At 40.7% G+C, this 15,509-nt stretch overlaps 1 protein-coding gene across 5 annotated transcripts in view; it reads left to right on the forward strand.

The window, feature by feature from the left end:
- wwp1 (WW domain containing E3 ubiquitin protein ligase 1) overlaps positions 1-15,509 on the forward strand; it is a 180,632-nt gene that overhangs the window by 143,811 nt on the left and 21,312 nt on the right. For all 5 annotated transcript variants that reach the window (XM_080194352.1, XM_080194353.1, XM_080194350.1 and 2 more), the window contains 6 exons: positions 1,752-1,824; positions 2,014-2,085; positions 5,737-5,825; positions 8,546-8,705; positions 13,328-13,461; positions 14,955-15,095. In XM_080194352.1, the coding sequence (XP_080050478.1) occupies positions 1,752-1,824; positions 2,014-2,085; positions 5,737-5,825; positions 8,546-8,705; positions 13,328-13,461; positions 14,955-15,095 (669 nt within the window). The remainder of the gene's footprint in view (positions 1-1,751; positions 1,825-2,013; positions 2,086-5,736; positions 5,826-8,545; positions 8,706-13,327; positions 13,462-14,954; positions 15,096-15,509) is intronic.

The raw sequence follows: 15,509 nt of genomic DNA on the forward strand, positions 1-15,509 counted from the left end.
GGGAGGCAGGAATTGATTTGTGACATGACTAACCTTTTGAAGTACTTGATAATAATATGTCAGAGTCACTGGATGATGGTGATTAAGGCACGCTACCTGGCTTTTCTTTGATACTTGGATAGTCATTTTCTTGAAGAAGATAAGGACCTCAGATTGTTCTAAGAAAGGTTGAAAATGTCTGCGAATACCCCTCCAGCTGGTCCGTGCAGGACTTGGGTGCACCCCAGGATACGCAATCTGGACCAGTTGCTTTCTGTGGGTTGATTTTTGGGAAGGCTACTCTGATGTCAGCAATGGTGATCTCTGATACAGGTTTGTACAAGGTGTCCAGGATGGAGGGCATTTTCTCACGGACCTCTTGCTCAAAACTGGCAGAGAGTACATTGAGCTCATCAGGGAGGGGTGCATTGGAGCTGGCGAGTTGCATGCCTTCATCTTGTAGCCTGTTATGTCTTGCAGACCTTGCCATATCATCTGGAGTCCTTGTGGCTAGCCTGGATTCTAACTTAGTCCGGTACTGTCTTTTGGCATCTTTGATGGATCTCCATAGATCATATCTGGTTTTCTTGTATAGGCCAGGGTCACCTGACTTGAACACCTCAGGCCTGGACTTCAGCAAGCAGTGGGTATCCCTGTTCATCCATGGTTTCTGATTGGGAAACACACAGATTTGCTTCTTTGGCACAGTCTCCTACACACTTACTCATGAAGTCAGTTACGGTAGTGGCGTACTCGTTCAGGCTGGTCATAGAATTTTTAAATACTGACCAGTCTACTGATTCTAAGCGGTCCCATAGGAGATTATCCAATTCGTCAGACCAACATTGCATGCCATTTTTTGACGGATTCTTCTGTTTCAGTTTTTGCTTGTAAGCCGAGAGCAGGAACACAACCTTGTGGCCTGATATACCAAAGTGCTGACTAGTTTAGGAAGCATTGGAATCATAAGAACATAAGAAATAGGAGCAGGAGTAGGCCATCTAGCCCTTTGTGCCCTGTAGTCCTGCTGTCCTTTCTGAGCGGGAGGAACCTCTCCACCTCTACCCTATCCATCCCTTTCATCATCTTATACGTCTCAATGAGATCTTCCCTCATCCTTCTAAACTCTAACGAGTACAAGCCCAGTTTATTCAGCCTCTCCTCATAGCTCAACCCCCTCAATTCCGGTATCAGCCTAGTGAACCTCCTCTGCACTCCCTCCAAGGCCAAAATATCCTTGCGCAAGTGCGGCGACCAAAACTGCACACAGTACTCCGGCTGCGGCCTCACCAGTGCCCTGTACAGTTGCAGCAAGACCGCCCTACTTTCATATTAAATTCCCCTCGCTATGAAGGCCAGCATCCCATTCGCCTTCCTGACCACTTGCTGTACCTGTAGGCTGGGTTTTTGCAACTCATGCACAAGGACCCCCAGGTCCCTCTGCACCGTAGCATGCTGCAGCTTTTCGCCCTGTAAGTAGTAGTCCTTCCTACCATTATTCCTACCAAAGTGGATAACCTCACACTTGCCAACATTGTTTTCCATCTGCCAGGTCCTCACCCACTCGCTCAGCCAATCTAGATCCCTCTGCAGCCTTTCCACACCCTCCGCACAATTTGCCTTGGAACCATGATAAGGTTTATCTGTTGTTTCTTAAGAGTTCAGCTTTCACAATCCACACAATATTTATATCTTAATGGTATCTCGAATGTTTCAAAATTCAATTATTACCAATTTCTATTAAAGGGTAAACTGTTACTTATTTTCCACAGTGCAAAGGGTCCACAAATTGCATATGAACGTAGCTTTCGGTGGAAGTTAGCACATTTCCGGTATCTGTGTCAGGTAAATCAATTTTCTTTTCCATCGACATCTGACTTATTCTTAATCTTAAATCTTTACAAGTTTATGATTACTGGGATAGACTTTTGAAAGATTGAGCTGATGTAAATTTTTGCACTTAACAGATTAAGGTGTCAGTTTAAAATCTGTTACAAATGTTGTTGGTTAACGAGATTGACTTTGTTCTTTCAGTCTAATGCGTTGCCCAGTCATGTGAAGATCACTGTTTCTAGACAGACTTTGTTTGAAGACTCCTTTCAACAAGTAAGTAACTTCTCAGGTACCAGAAAATAAAAGTACTTATTAAAAATATATAATAAAGGCTTCAGGTTATCACTTTTAGCTGAAATTCCACAGTATTTTAAAGAAAGTAAGTATACTCTGCATAAGCATGCAACCAATTTTACACAAAAAGCTTTTCGCTGTTGATTTGCTTCTTGTGCATCAACAATTTTGTTGCTCCAGTAGCGGGAAGAGGGGAAGAAACTGACAGAGTCCCACAGGATATCTGTTTGCCCAATAAAGCAATGTATACATCCTTCGTATTGAGGCACATCTCATTTGGCTAAATCCAGAGAGTTTAGGTAGGGGATGGAAAGATCCATGGCATGCATGTTTCTCTTTGATCTTGGGTGAGTGCCATGGCAGACCTTCCAGCAGCATGTCAACTGGATCCAAATGAGGGGCTGGCTACTGGTGCCCCTGGGGTGTTTGGCTGTGGTGCCTGCTAAAGATAATGGAGAGTGGTGGTGCATGGCAATAGATGACAAAACACAACAATGCACCTAATGTTGCTATCTGCTGAATGATCCTGTCTTGGGTCTGTGCCTCTGATCTCACCATCACTGCTGATATGGTCCTGGTCATCTCCAACAAGCTCAACAACACATTCCTCTTGGGGAGTCAGAGGCTTGAGCTCAGGCAGCCCAACACCAGACTGGGACTTCTCCTCGTTATTGTGGGCAAGTTTGCCCTGCATAAGGACAGATAGTGGAAATGAGATCAGACTCTGTGTCAAGGAAGATGATAAGATGCTTGATGTGCAGATGCTTGACGTGCAGATACTAAATGGATCCGCGCATGGGATGAGTACATGAGATGCTCAGGATGCGAGCCCGGATGGAGATGTCCAGGTGTGCGTGTGACAGAGTGAGAACTGATGCCCCTTAAGCTGGCAGTGTGTGAGATCACTGTGGATAGTCATCCTCCAAATATCGTGTAGGCTTGTGACAGTATGAGTTGAGAGTGATAGTTGAGGTTGACTTACCCAGGTGAAACAGATGAGATCATTCATACTCTTCCTGCATTGGATAACATCTCTTATGGGCTGTATTGGCAACCTTCATCCCTCAAGCTGTAGTTTACAGGTTTTTGGACCACCTTCTGCCATCACAAAGCTAGAGTGCAATCTCAACAGCATCAACGAGTTGATCCAGCGATATGTCACTAAACTTGAGGGTTGTTGTCTTCTTTCCTTTGGGGGTCATCTGTCTCTTCCAGCAGTCAACACTGAGAATGCTCTGTGAAGGTAGAGTTTAAATAAGGTGCCTGCTGCAGTGATCCAAGGCCACAGGCTGCTTGCCTGTGATTTAATATATTTCATGTTAATGCATATTAATGAGGCAAGAAGTGTGCAATCTGACGCCAGCACCACACTTACACAGAGCATTTAATCCCACCCAATGTAAATGAGGAATGGGACTCTGTAATCCCAAATTTAACTACTATAAGTGCTTCTCTGGTTTCAATTTTGTGAAATGCCAATTAGCAAGAAAGTTGCATCCATGTATTTTAATGGTTTAGGCATATGACTTTAGCTGTGTATGGCCAAAATATCTGGTGGAGGAGTATAGTTGGAAAAAATGGAAAAACAAATGAAGCACATTCTAGAATCCGGCTCCGAAAGGAATCCTTCTCAAGCCCATCAGTTCAAACTAGGACAGAGTGTGACCCATTTTATTTGAACAGTTTTGAATTAAGGCATTTGTTGTCTTGATCCTATGTACCATTAGCATCATTTTATAGCCACCTGTCTCCCTACCCATCTTCCAAAATAAATTGCAATAATTGAATTGACCTGATCAAATTATGTTTATTTTGAAATGTTCATTCTCCATTCTCCTCTGTGAGGTTACAAGTATCACCCTCGATTAAATTATCTTGCTAACACCTGGCTGCCTTAATGTTGATACAAAACATTTGCAATTCATTAGAATGCTACAGTATTTGGTCCATCTTTGTTCTGCAGGCTCTTTGAAAGAACTATCCAATTAGTCCCACAGCTTTCTCATAGTTCTACATTTCTCTTCTCTTTAAGTACTCATCCATTTTCCCTTTGAAAGTTGTTATTGAATCTGCTTTCATTACACTTTCAGGCAGCCCACTTGACAGACCGTCACAACTCTCTATCTAGAGTCTTTTCTTGTTCTAAAAAAAGCACAGAAAAGATTTTGATGATTGGGCTATTTTGAGCACATCTGCCTATTCGTATTCTTATAAAATTATAAGTTTTCTAAGGCTGATAATGTGTTTCTTTTTGGTCGTGTGTCAGAGATTTGAGGAGTTATACTCAGTTCTTATTATTGGGTTTTGCCTTTTGGTTTTCTTAAGTTTTTGTTTCTGTTTTAAATTATGCATTTTCTGCTTTGCATCTGCAGTAATTCGGTGTTAAGGTTGATGCAGAAACTTGCTTAACATTTCATTTGATGCCTTTGTCCATTGTATATAAAATCAGCAGACAAAAACAGACCATTCAGCCTAACTGATCCATGCTTGGTTTATGCTCAAAATAAGCCTCCTACCCTGTCATCATTCTCCATTAGAACATAATAGGTAATCTAATAAATAAATAAAAGATGTGAGGTTTTGATAGAGTAAAACTATTCCCTCTGGCAAATGTGTCAATGAGCAGAGGTTGTGGATTTAAAGTGCTTGGCAAAAGATCTAGAAGAGAACCAAAGAGACTTTTTTTCCCAATGAGTTGGTGGGATCTTGCATGCTCTAAGCTTATTCCATAAGTAATTTTAAAAATGATGTGCACATGTACTTGAACAATTTATAGAGTCATGGGAAAAAAAGTGAGGGTTTGGGACTAAGCATGACTGCCCTTCCAAAAAACCAGCCTAGGCACAATGATTGAATCCTTCTGTGCTGTAAGTTTCTACATTCTAATGTTTGGGCTAAAGTTGTAACTGTAATATTAGCAGTTACAGTTAGAAATGGGCAGCATAGTGGCACAGTGGTTAGTACTGCTGCCTCACAGCTCCAGGAACCCAAGTTCAATTCCGGCCTTGGGTCACTGTCTATGTGGAATCCGCACGTTCTCCTCGTGTCTGTGTGGGTTTTCTTCCAGGTGCTCCGGTTTCCTTTCACAATCCGAAGTGCATTGGCCATGGAAAATTCTCCCTCAGTTTACTCGAACAGGTGCCGGAATATGGCGACTAGGGGATTTTCGCAATAACTTCAGTGCAGTGTTAATGTAAGCCTACTTGTGACAGTACTAAAAATAAACTTTAAATGTACAGACCTGTCATTCATGAATTGCTAATATTTTGTATTATTAATTAGTTGCCATGACCATCAACAATTGATATCAGTACCATTATTAATTATGGTCCTGGAAACTTAGGCTAGCAATCCTGCTGATTATATGAAGATCATATGTCATTAAATATCTCCGGTATTAACCATAAAAACTTATTCAAGTCCCAACCTATTTTTCAATCTTGGCAGTACACAACTGTCGAAGTTACAGTAGGAGTGCACTAGAAAGGCAGGGAAATTTCTAATCCAGTATTTCTTCTTCAATAAACTTAACCTGTTGTTCCTGTTAGAAGTGTGCAATTTTAAACTATTTTCACTTTTCTTGATGTGTGCAAGTGAAAACCTTATTAAAAAATTTGTTTTTTTAAACAGATCATGGCCTTAAAACCATATGACCTTCGAAGGCGATTATATGTAATATTTAGAGGAGAAGAGGGACTGGATTATGGTGGATTGGCCAGGTAAAGCACCATCACAATGATTTGCAAATAAAGATCTAATTTCAAGTAAGATTTAGTAAAATGCTGCAACTAGTAAGAAGCATTTCTCCGCATGTGAAGATCCTAATGTGCAAGGTTATGTTTGAATATAAATCTGTACAAAAATAATAGAACCAATTTATTATTGTATGGGAAATCATTAATTAAAAAAAGCTTAATGCACTGAAAGGGGCCATTCAACTCATCATGTCTGTAGTGACTCTGAAAGAACTGTCCGATTTAGTCTCGAACCCCAGCTATATCCCCATAACCCTGCAAATTGGTTATCTTCAAGTGCATGCTCATGTGGAATATGATTTTACCGTCCTTTCATGCAGTTCATTCCATACCTTAATCTGTGTGAAGAGATTTTGTCTCATTTCTCCTTCTGTTCCTTTGCCAATAAATTAAAATCTTTGACCTCTGGTTACTGACCCATCTATCGGAGGCAAATACTTTTCTTCACTTAGCCTAACAAAACCCCTTGTAGTTTGGAATACTTATAAGGAGAACAATCCTAGCTTCGTAAGTTATTCCTGTTTTGTACCCATTCCAGATTCTTGACACCTTTCTTAAAATATGGTGCATAGAATTGTGCGCAAAGCTCCAGCTGAGGTCTAACCAGAAATTTGTAAAGGTTTAGCACAACCTCCTTGTTTTTGTATTCAAAGAACAAACAAAGAACTGCAGCGCTCAGGAACGGGCCCTTTGGCCCACCAAGCCTGCGCCAATTATGTTGCCTTATCTAGACCAACTACCTGTATCCCTCTCTTCCTGGCCTATTCATGTTTGTATCCAGATAAGTCTTAAATGTCACTAACATGCCTTCTTCAACCACCTCACTTGGCAGTGCATCCCAGGCCCCCCCCCACCACCCTCTATGTAAAAAGCTTCCCCCACACATCTCTACTGAATCTCCCCCCCCCCCCCCCTTTACTTTGAACTTGTACCCCCTTGTAATTGTTATTTCTGCCCTGTGAGAAAGCTTCGACTGTTAACCTTATCTATGCCCCTCATCATTTTATAAACTTCTATCAGGTCACCCCTCAACCTCCATCTTTCTAGGGAGAACAATCCTAGTTTATTCACTCTTTCCTCATAGCTAATACTCTCCATATCAGGCAACATCCTGGTAAACTTTTTCTGTACTCCCTCCAAACCCTTGACATCCTCCTGGTAGTGTGGCAACAGAATTGGACACAGTGTTCCAAATGTGACCTAACAGATGTTTTATATAACTATAACATAATTTGCCAACTTTTATACTCGATGCCCTGGCCGATGAAGGCTTTCTACACCACCTTTCCCACCTGTGCTGCCAGTTTTAAGGATCTGTGGACCTGTACTCCCAAACCTCTCTGTGTGTCTATGCTCCTGATGGTTCTGCCATATGTTTTATAACTCCCACCTGAATTGAGTCTACCAAAATGCATTAGCTCCCATTTGTTCCCCATTTACAAAACCAAGCACCAGATATCTGCTATTGTCATGTTTGCTATTTACTTTGTTGTCAATTTTTGGATCTTCTGTTAATTTAAAAATTGTACTCCTTGGATCCAAGGCCAAACAATTTATGTAAAAAGCATTGGCCTTAATACTGACCCCTAGGATACCCCAGTGTAAACTGTCCGCTAGTCAGAAAAACACTTGTTCACTACAAGTCTCTCCCTTCAATCCATTAACTAATTCCATTCCTTAAGCTACTCTGTCCCATTAATATTATATGCTTCCACATGCTGAATAAATTTGTTCTGTTGTACTTTATTAAATCTTTTTGAAAGTCCCATAGATACAAAATCTATTCCACTACCTTCATAAATACTATTTGTTACTTCATCAGTTAAGTTAATCAGATGTCATTTGCTTTAGCCATCTGTGCTGGTTGTCCCTTATTAATCCGTGCTTCTCTAAGTGAGAAATCATTTTGTCCTTGACAATGGTCTCTAGCACTTTTCACATCATCGACATTAGATTGCTTGGTCTCCAATAACAAGGATTATTCCTCTTTTTTGAATGGAGAATCAACATTTGAAATTCTCCAGTCCTCTTGAACTACTCTAGAATCCAAGGAGGTATGAAAGGATGTGTTTAGAGCTTCTCCATCTGTGCTTCTCTGAATATGCTGGGGAGGGATCTCATCTGTACATCAGATTTATGATCTACCAGACTCTTTGAAAACAATAAAAAAAAGCACGTTTTGTGTAAATCATTCTCAGTCTACTGAATGATTTGGGTTGTGGTAATGTTGCAGCTTTCATTTAAATAGGTTCACCAAGCATGTTTAAAAGAGGAAACAGATTGTTATTACAAAAACCAAATACTGTAGATGCTGGGAATCTGAAATAAAAACACAAAATGCCAAAACTGCTGAAGACTCTGGAACAGAGAAAAATGGAATTAACAATTGAGGTTGATGACCCTTCAGAACCCAGAATTTGCTGAAAGAACATCGACTCTGTTAGCTGTGCTTCTCTCTCCATGGAAGCTGCCAGATCTGAAGAGTATTTGCAGCACTTTGTTTTCATTAATTATTATTTTCTTGCAACTTGACAATTGCTTTGTGTGTCAGCCTTCAACCTTGTAGAGGGGCAGGTTCTCTTCAATAATGAGGAAGGGATTGGAGTTTTGACGGGTGTTTTTTTAAATTGTCGGGTTACCGATAGTGCATTTTAAAAGTTATTTGTTTAATTTTCTTCATACAGAGAATGGTTCTTCCTGTTATCCCACGAGGTGTTAAATCCAATGTACTGTCTTTTTGAGTATGCTGGCAAGAGCAACTATTGTTTGCAGATAAATCCAGCATCCACAATAAATCCAGACCACCTCTCGTATTTTTGTTTCATTGGACGATTTATTGCAATGGTGAGTACAAAATTTCTTAATCGGTTAAATATTAAGTTGAAAATCCAAAAGGGTTTATGGTTAATGTACTAACTTCAGTCCCTTGGGAGCTTTCTTTTTATATTGGGAATAAATCTAAAATGAAATGTTGTTCAAATGTTATGATTTACATTGCACAATTTTCTGTATTGTATGAAGAAATCAGTATTGTAGACCATTTAATTTTTCAAATTAAAATAATACACTGATATAATCTGATACCTGATTCAATGAGTTTCTAATCTCAGGTTGGCTGTTCTCAAAAGTTGACGAACTGAGCTGAGAATTGGTTTTTCGGACGTTGGAAGACCTATTCTCAAAACAACAGTCTTGTCCACCATCTAGTGGTTGGGTTTAATGATACAGGCAGAGACATGATATAGTTGGATACTTGTGCAACAACTTGCACAGGAGGTTGAACATAAAACCTAGCAGCTCATTAAATTGGAGCATTCTTTAGTTAATTTCTTCACTTTGTCAAATAGGTGGTCCAAGAGGGTAGAGGAGTGACCAGATTTCAGCAATGCTTTTATGAAATTAGTCACTGGGAGAGGTATTGCGGTAACAAGCGTGACCCCACTCTTCTGTAAAGGAGGGAGAGAGAAAACAGACTAATTAGCTTAACATCAATAGTAAGGAAGATGTTAGTATCTATCTTTGGGGATGTTTTAATGTGACACATAGAAAATCATGATATGATTCAGCAGAGCCATCACAGATTTATAAAAGGTAGATCATATTCAACAAATTGTAACGAGCCAGCTAGATAAAGGAAACATGGCTGATTTTCAAAAAGCGAGCTATAAACTGCTGTACAAGAGGTTATTACACAAAACTAGAGCTCAAGAGATTGGGGCAAAATATCAGTATGAATTGGATTGTTAATAAACAGAAAATATAGTAGAAAAAAATGGGCCATTTTTGGGAGTAACTGATGTAAACAGCAAAAAGCTTCGGTTTCAGTTATCTACAATTTTCCGACTATTGGGAAAAAGATCCAAAAGTCTGAGGTCAAGTACCAACCATCTCAAGAACAGGTTCTTCCCTGGTGCCATTTTGAATGGAGTTACCTCACATTAAGTTGATCTTTCGCTACATCCTAGCTATGACTGCAACACTACATTCTGCACTCTCTCTCTATCTCCTGTGTAAACAGCGTGCTTTGTCTGTATAGTGTGCAAGAAACCAAACTTTTCACTGTAGACTAATGCATGTAACAATAATAAATCAAATTTACTTCAACGAGTTAGGTGATGGCGATCATCCGGCACACCACTCCAGTGGTCACCTGGAAAGACAGTGTGCAAGGCCAAAAATTCGATTTGTGCTGAAGGTTAAAAGGACTTAGCAGAAGAGTGGGAAATGTAGATATTTGGAGGGACCTGGGCTCTCTTTGGTATGAATTATAGAAAGTTAACATGGCAGTGCAGTAAAAAACAATACAAATGCAAACAACATATTAGCCTTTATTACAAAGTGGTTGGATTTTAAGAGTAAATATGTCAACTGTAAGTACTTGGTAAGGCCACAACTGCCAATACTGTGTACAATTTTGATGTCCTTACCTAAAGAAGGCCACTTGCTTTGGAGTACAATAATGATTCACTCGACTGATTTTTGGGATGAGGTGATTCTCCCCTGAGATGTGATTGAATAGACTAAGCCTGTACTGGGGCAGCACCGTGGTTAGCACTGCTGCCTCACAATCCCAGGGAGCCGGGTTCAGTTCCCAGCTTGGGTCACTGTCTTTGTGGAATTTGCATGTTCTCCCTGTGTCCTTGTGGGACAAAGAACAAAGAAAATTGCAACACAGGTACAGGCCCTTCGGCCCTCCAAGCCTGCACCGACCATGCTGCCCGACTTAACTAAAACCCCCTACCCTTCCAGAGACTCCCCTTAAAAGTCACTTTCATATCTGCTTTCACTACCTTCCCCAGCAATGAGTTCCAGGCACCCACTACATCTCCTTTAAACCTTGCCCCTTACACCTTAAACCTGTGCCCCCTAGTAATTGACTCTTTCACCCTGGGAAAACGCTTCTGACTATCCACTCTGTCCATGCCTGTCATAATCTCGTAAACTTCTATCAGGTCACCCTTCAACCTCCGTCATTCCAGTGAGAACAAACCAAGTTTCTCCAACCTCTCACAGCTGATGCCCTCCATACCAGGCAACATCCTGGTAAGTCTTTTCTGTGTCCTCTCCAAAGCCTCCACGTCCTTCTAGTAATGTGGTGACCAGAATTGAGCACTATATTCCAAGTGCAGCCTAACTAAGCTATAAAGCTGCAACATGACTTGCCAATTTTCAAACTCAATATCCCGGTCAATGAAGGCAAGAATGCCGTCTGCTTTCTTGACTACCTTCTCTACCTGCATTGCCACTTTCAGTGACCTGTGTACCTATACATCCGGATCCCTTTGCCTATCAATACTCCTAAGGGTTCTGCCATTTACTGTATATTTCCTATTTGTATTAGACCTTCCAAAATGCATTACCTCATGTTTGTCCGGATTAAACTCCATCTGCCATCTCTCCGTCCAAGTCTCCAACCGATCTATATCCTGCTGTATCCGCTATCAGCAAATCCAGCAACTTTTGTGTCATCTGCAAACTTACCAATCAAACCAGTTACATTTTACTCCAAATCATTTATATGTATTACAAACAGCAAAGGTCCCAGCACTGATCCCTGAGGAATGACATTTGTCCCAGCCCTCCATTCAGAAATGCACCTTTCGACTGCTACTCTCTGCGTTTTTTGACAGTTTTGTATCCACCTTACCAACTTGCCTCTGATTTCATGCGACTTCACCTTCTGCATCAGTCTGCCATGAAGGAAGGATCTTGTCAAAGGCCTTACTGAAGTCTACGCAGACAACGTCTACTGCCCTACCCTCATCAAGTTGGTATTGCAGAACTGGCACTAGGGCAGTTAATGTGTTTTGCTTCTTACCAGTCTATGGCAGCGTTATGAGCAAGTATGAGGAAGAAGCTGTTATAAGACACCTAATTGATCACTTTCTAAAATGAACTGATCTGACCAACAGGTAGAACCCAGTTATGCTGGTTGGAGAGAGGCAAAGGCAGCAGTGGTGAAGTGGTGTCTAACAATTTGAGAGCTCTTTGTTCTCTGTCAATTTATGGTATCCATCAGAGATGGAATCCTTGCATTCCATCATGCTGGATCACTGAGATTTGAGCATATGTGTTTATACTCATATTTTATAAATATAAAATAGGTTTTACAGACAAAAAAACCTACAGGCTTCTTTCAAATGCTTAAAATATTGTTTTGATGTTTCTATTTTCTGTTGAAGTTGATCTGTTTGTACAAATCAGTGAGATTCAATTTTTTTTCAATGACAGTCTAGACAGATTCCTTCTGAAAACATTGGGCAGCAGAGAACATACTAAATGGATTCTTTATAAATGAAGGATGTCTTTGGACAGATTCCAGGGAGTGTCACTTATGCTTGTAGGAATCAATGAAGCATTTGTTATTGGGATGCTCAGGAATGAAGATCTCTATCTATATGAGTTCTCTCCAGATGAGATGTATTTAGCGATATTCACTCAGGAAAGTGAGTAAGGAAACAGACATAGCTGCAGTTAATATTTTGAGGAATAAAATGTAGACTATGATATTTGAACGTGGGTGTGGGGAGGTTGAACACATCAGAAGAATCCAAACACACAGGTCCTGCAAAGCAATGTTATCATTTCGTAAATTAATTTCCCATCCAGCAGCTGACCATATTTTACAGCCTGATTAGCAGCAATGACAATCAGTAAGGGCAATAAATGCTGGCCAGTCAGTGACTCTGACATTCTGTGAACAAATGAGTAAAAAAACACAAAGTGGAGATCATTAACAGGAGGTGGTAACTGGTAATTCTTGAGAACAGTCCCCGGCAATCATGGGAGATGACGATCAGATTGTGGACAGAACGGGGAACGTTATATATCATGGTGAGGTAGGAGAGAGGAGACATTGGAGCTGGGAGTGAGGAGGATAGCGATTGGAATGGGGAAATGAATGCTGCAGTCAGCAAGGTGGGGAGGGGGAGCAGTGGAATAGTAGTAGTGGTCAAAAGCTTCCTTGAGGCACTAGAGGGGAGCAATCCTGCTCTCTCTAGCCCACAGTAAATGCTGGAAAAGGTAACTTTTATCTCCATTTCTCTACTGAGTTCCCTGACTCCTAGGAAATCTGTAAGTAGCAGTGAATTTTAAATCGATCTCTTGATTACAGTGTTTGAGCATGATTTGATTATTCCAGTGACTAAATTGCCTCTCCAATGTGGAATACTTGGATGCTACAAGATCTATCTCTGTAAAAATGACAATGGCGCATGTGCCATAGATTTGGATCAAATTTCTCATGTTTGATGTTTAACTCCTCTTTCACCCATCATGTGGAGGTTAATATTAAAGCCATAATATCTTTATATAATAAGGAGCAAGGAACTAATCAAGCAATTAGATTTATTTGATTGGCACTATCTTAAACCAGTCAATTTACTGGGATCACTTGCTATTCTGTGTATGTCAGTACTTTTGTTCCTGATCAAAGAACTCAAGATAACTTTTTTCTCTTTCTGTAGGCTCTTTTTCATGGAAAATTTATTGACACTGGATTCTCACTACCATTCTACAAACGAATGCTGAACAAGAAGCTCACAATTAAGGATTTGGAATCTATTGACCCTGAATTCTACAATTCCCTTATCTGGATTAGGTATGTAGTTAGAAACATAGAAAATAGGAGCAGGAGGAGACTCAATGAGCCTGCTCTGCCATTCATTATGATCAGAGCTGATCATCCAAGTCAATAGCCTGATCCTATTTTCTCTCCATATGCTTTGACCCCTTTTATCTAACTCCTTGAAAACATAGTGTTTTGGCCATGCTTTCCATGGTGGTGAATTCCACAGGCTCACCAATCGGGGGAGGTAATGGTCTAGTGGTAACCCACGAGACTATTAATCTAGTAACTCAGCGAATGTTCTAGGGATCCATGTTTGAATTCAACCACGGCAGATGGTGGAATCTGAATTCAATAAAAAATATCTGGTATTAAGAATCTGCTCGTAACCATGAAACCATTGTCGACTGTTAGGAAAACACATCTGATTCACTAATGTCCTTTAGGTAAGGAAATCCGCTGTACTTAGTTGGTATGGCCTACATGTGACTCCAGAAGCACAGCAGTGTGGTTGACTCTCAATTGTCCTCCAGGGGCAACGAGTGATGGGCAATAAATGCTGTCCAACCAGCGACGTCCATGTCCCTTCTGTACTCAAATCCTTTTGCTATGAAGGCCAACATACCTTTTACCTTCTTTACTGCCCGCTGCACCTGACTATTGTGTGTGGTCACCCAGGTCTTGTTGCACATTCCTCTCTCTTAATTCGTGGTCTTTCAAATAATAATCTGTCTTCCTGTTTTTGCTACCAAGGTGGGTAACGTCATATTTATCCAATTATACTGCATCTGCCATATATTTGCCCTCTCACTCAACCTGTCCAGATCATAGTGAAACATCTCTGCATCCTCCTCACAGCTCTCCCTCCCACCCAGCTTTGTGGAACTTTGGAGATATATTTAGTTCCTGTACCTGAATCATTGATGTATGTTGTGAATAACTGCAGTCCTAGCACAGATCCCTGCGGTACCCCACTAGTCACTGCCTGCCATTTGGAAAATTTCCTGTTTATTCCTCCTCTTTGTTTCCTGTCTGCTAACCAGTTTTAGTCCATCTCAATACATTACTCCCAATCCCATGCACTTTAATTTCACATGCTGATCTCTCATGTGGGACTTTGTCAGAAGCCTTTTGAAAATCCAAATAAACCCCATCCAGGGGCTCCCCATCATCAAGTTGTCTAGTTACTTCCTTGGAGAATTCCAGTAGATTTGTTAAGCATGATTTCCCTTTAATCCATGACAACTCTGTCCAACTGTTTACCAAATGTTGTGCTATGAAATCTTTAATAATGAATTCTAGAATTTTCCCACTACTGACTCCACCACTGAAATTGGCTAACACATCATAGCTTTAAGGATTGGATCTCACATTTTCTGATCAGTAAGACTCAAGACATTAACCCTCCGAAATTTTGGAAGGTGATCAACAACAGAACTGTACCATTTTCATTTTATACATGAGCTCATTTCTGATTTGCAGTTAAGTGAGTGATTTTTCATAATACTATAACTCATTTCTTTTAGGGATAACAACATTGAAGAATGTGGCCTAGAAATGTATTTTGCTGTTGACATGGAAATCTTAGGAAAAGTCACCTCCCATGAACTGAAACAAGGAGGATCAAATATCCTGGTAACAGAGGAAAATAAAGAAGAATACATTGGGTAAAACTTTTTTTTTTAAAACACACACCGCAGAATGTCACAACATGGCAAAAAATCTTGAGTGCAATTTTCCCAGTCCACTGCCCTGCTTGAGTAGTGCAGTGGGCTGGGAAATGTAAATAGGATGCCGGTCACGACATTCCCAAGCTATTTTTATGGCATAATCAGTCTCGTGCCAGAAAACAGCACGAGGCCGATCGCAATGATGACCATATTTAAATCTTAATTTCAGTATCATTGGTGAGCCTGCTAACAGCATCAGCTGGGCTCATTGATGTTTCCCACCCCGGCAAGAGAGGTTCCCACCAGCGGGGATTAAAGCTGGTCAGTGGGGACCCGGTGTGATGGCCTCACTGGTGGGAGTTGAGGCCATTGAGGCCCGCCGTGGAGGTTGTGGCAGGGGATTCATCCCTT

Source organism: Carcharhinus amblyrhynchos, chromosome 8, assembly GCF_965287045.1.
Source record: "Carcharhinus amblyrhynchos chromosome 8, sCarAmb.v2.hapA, whole genome shotgun sequence".
NCBI lineage: Eukaryota > Metazoa > Chordata > Chondrichthyes > Carcharhiniformes > Carcharhinidae > Carcharhinus > Carcharhinus amblyrhynchos.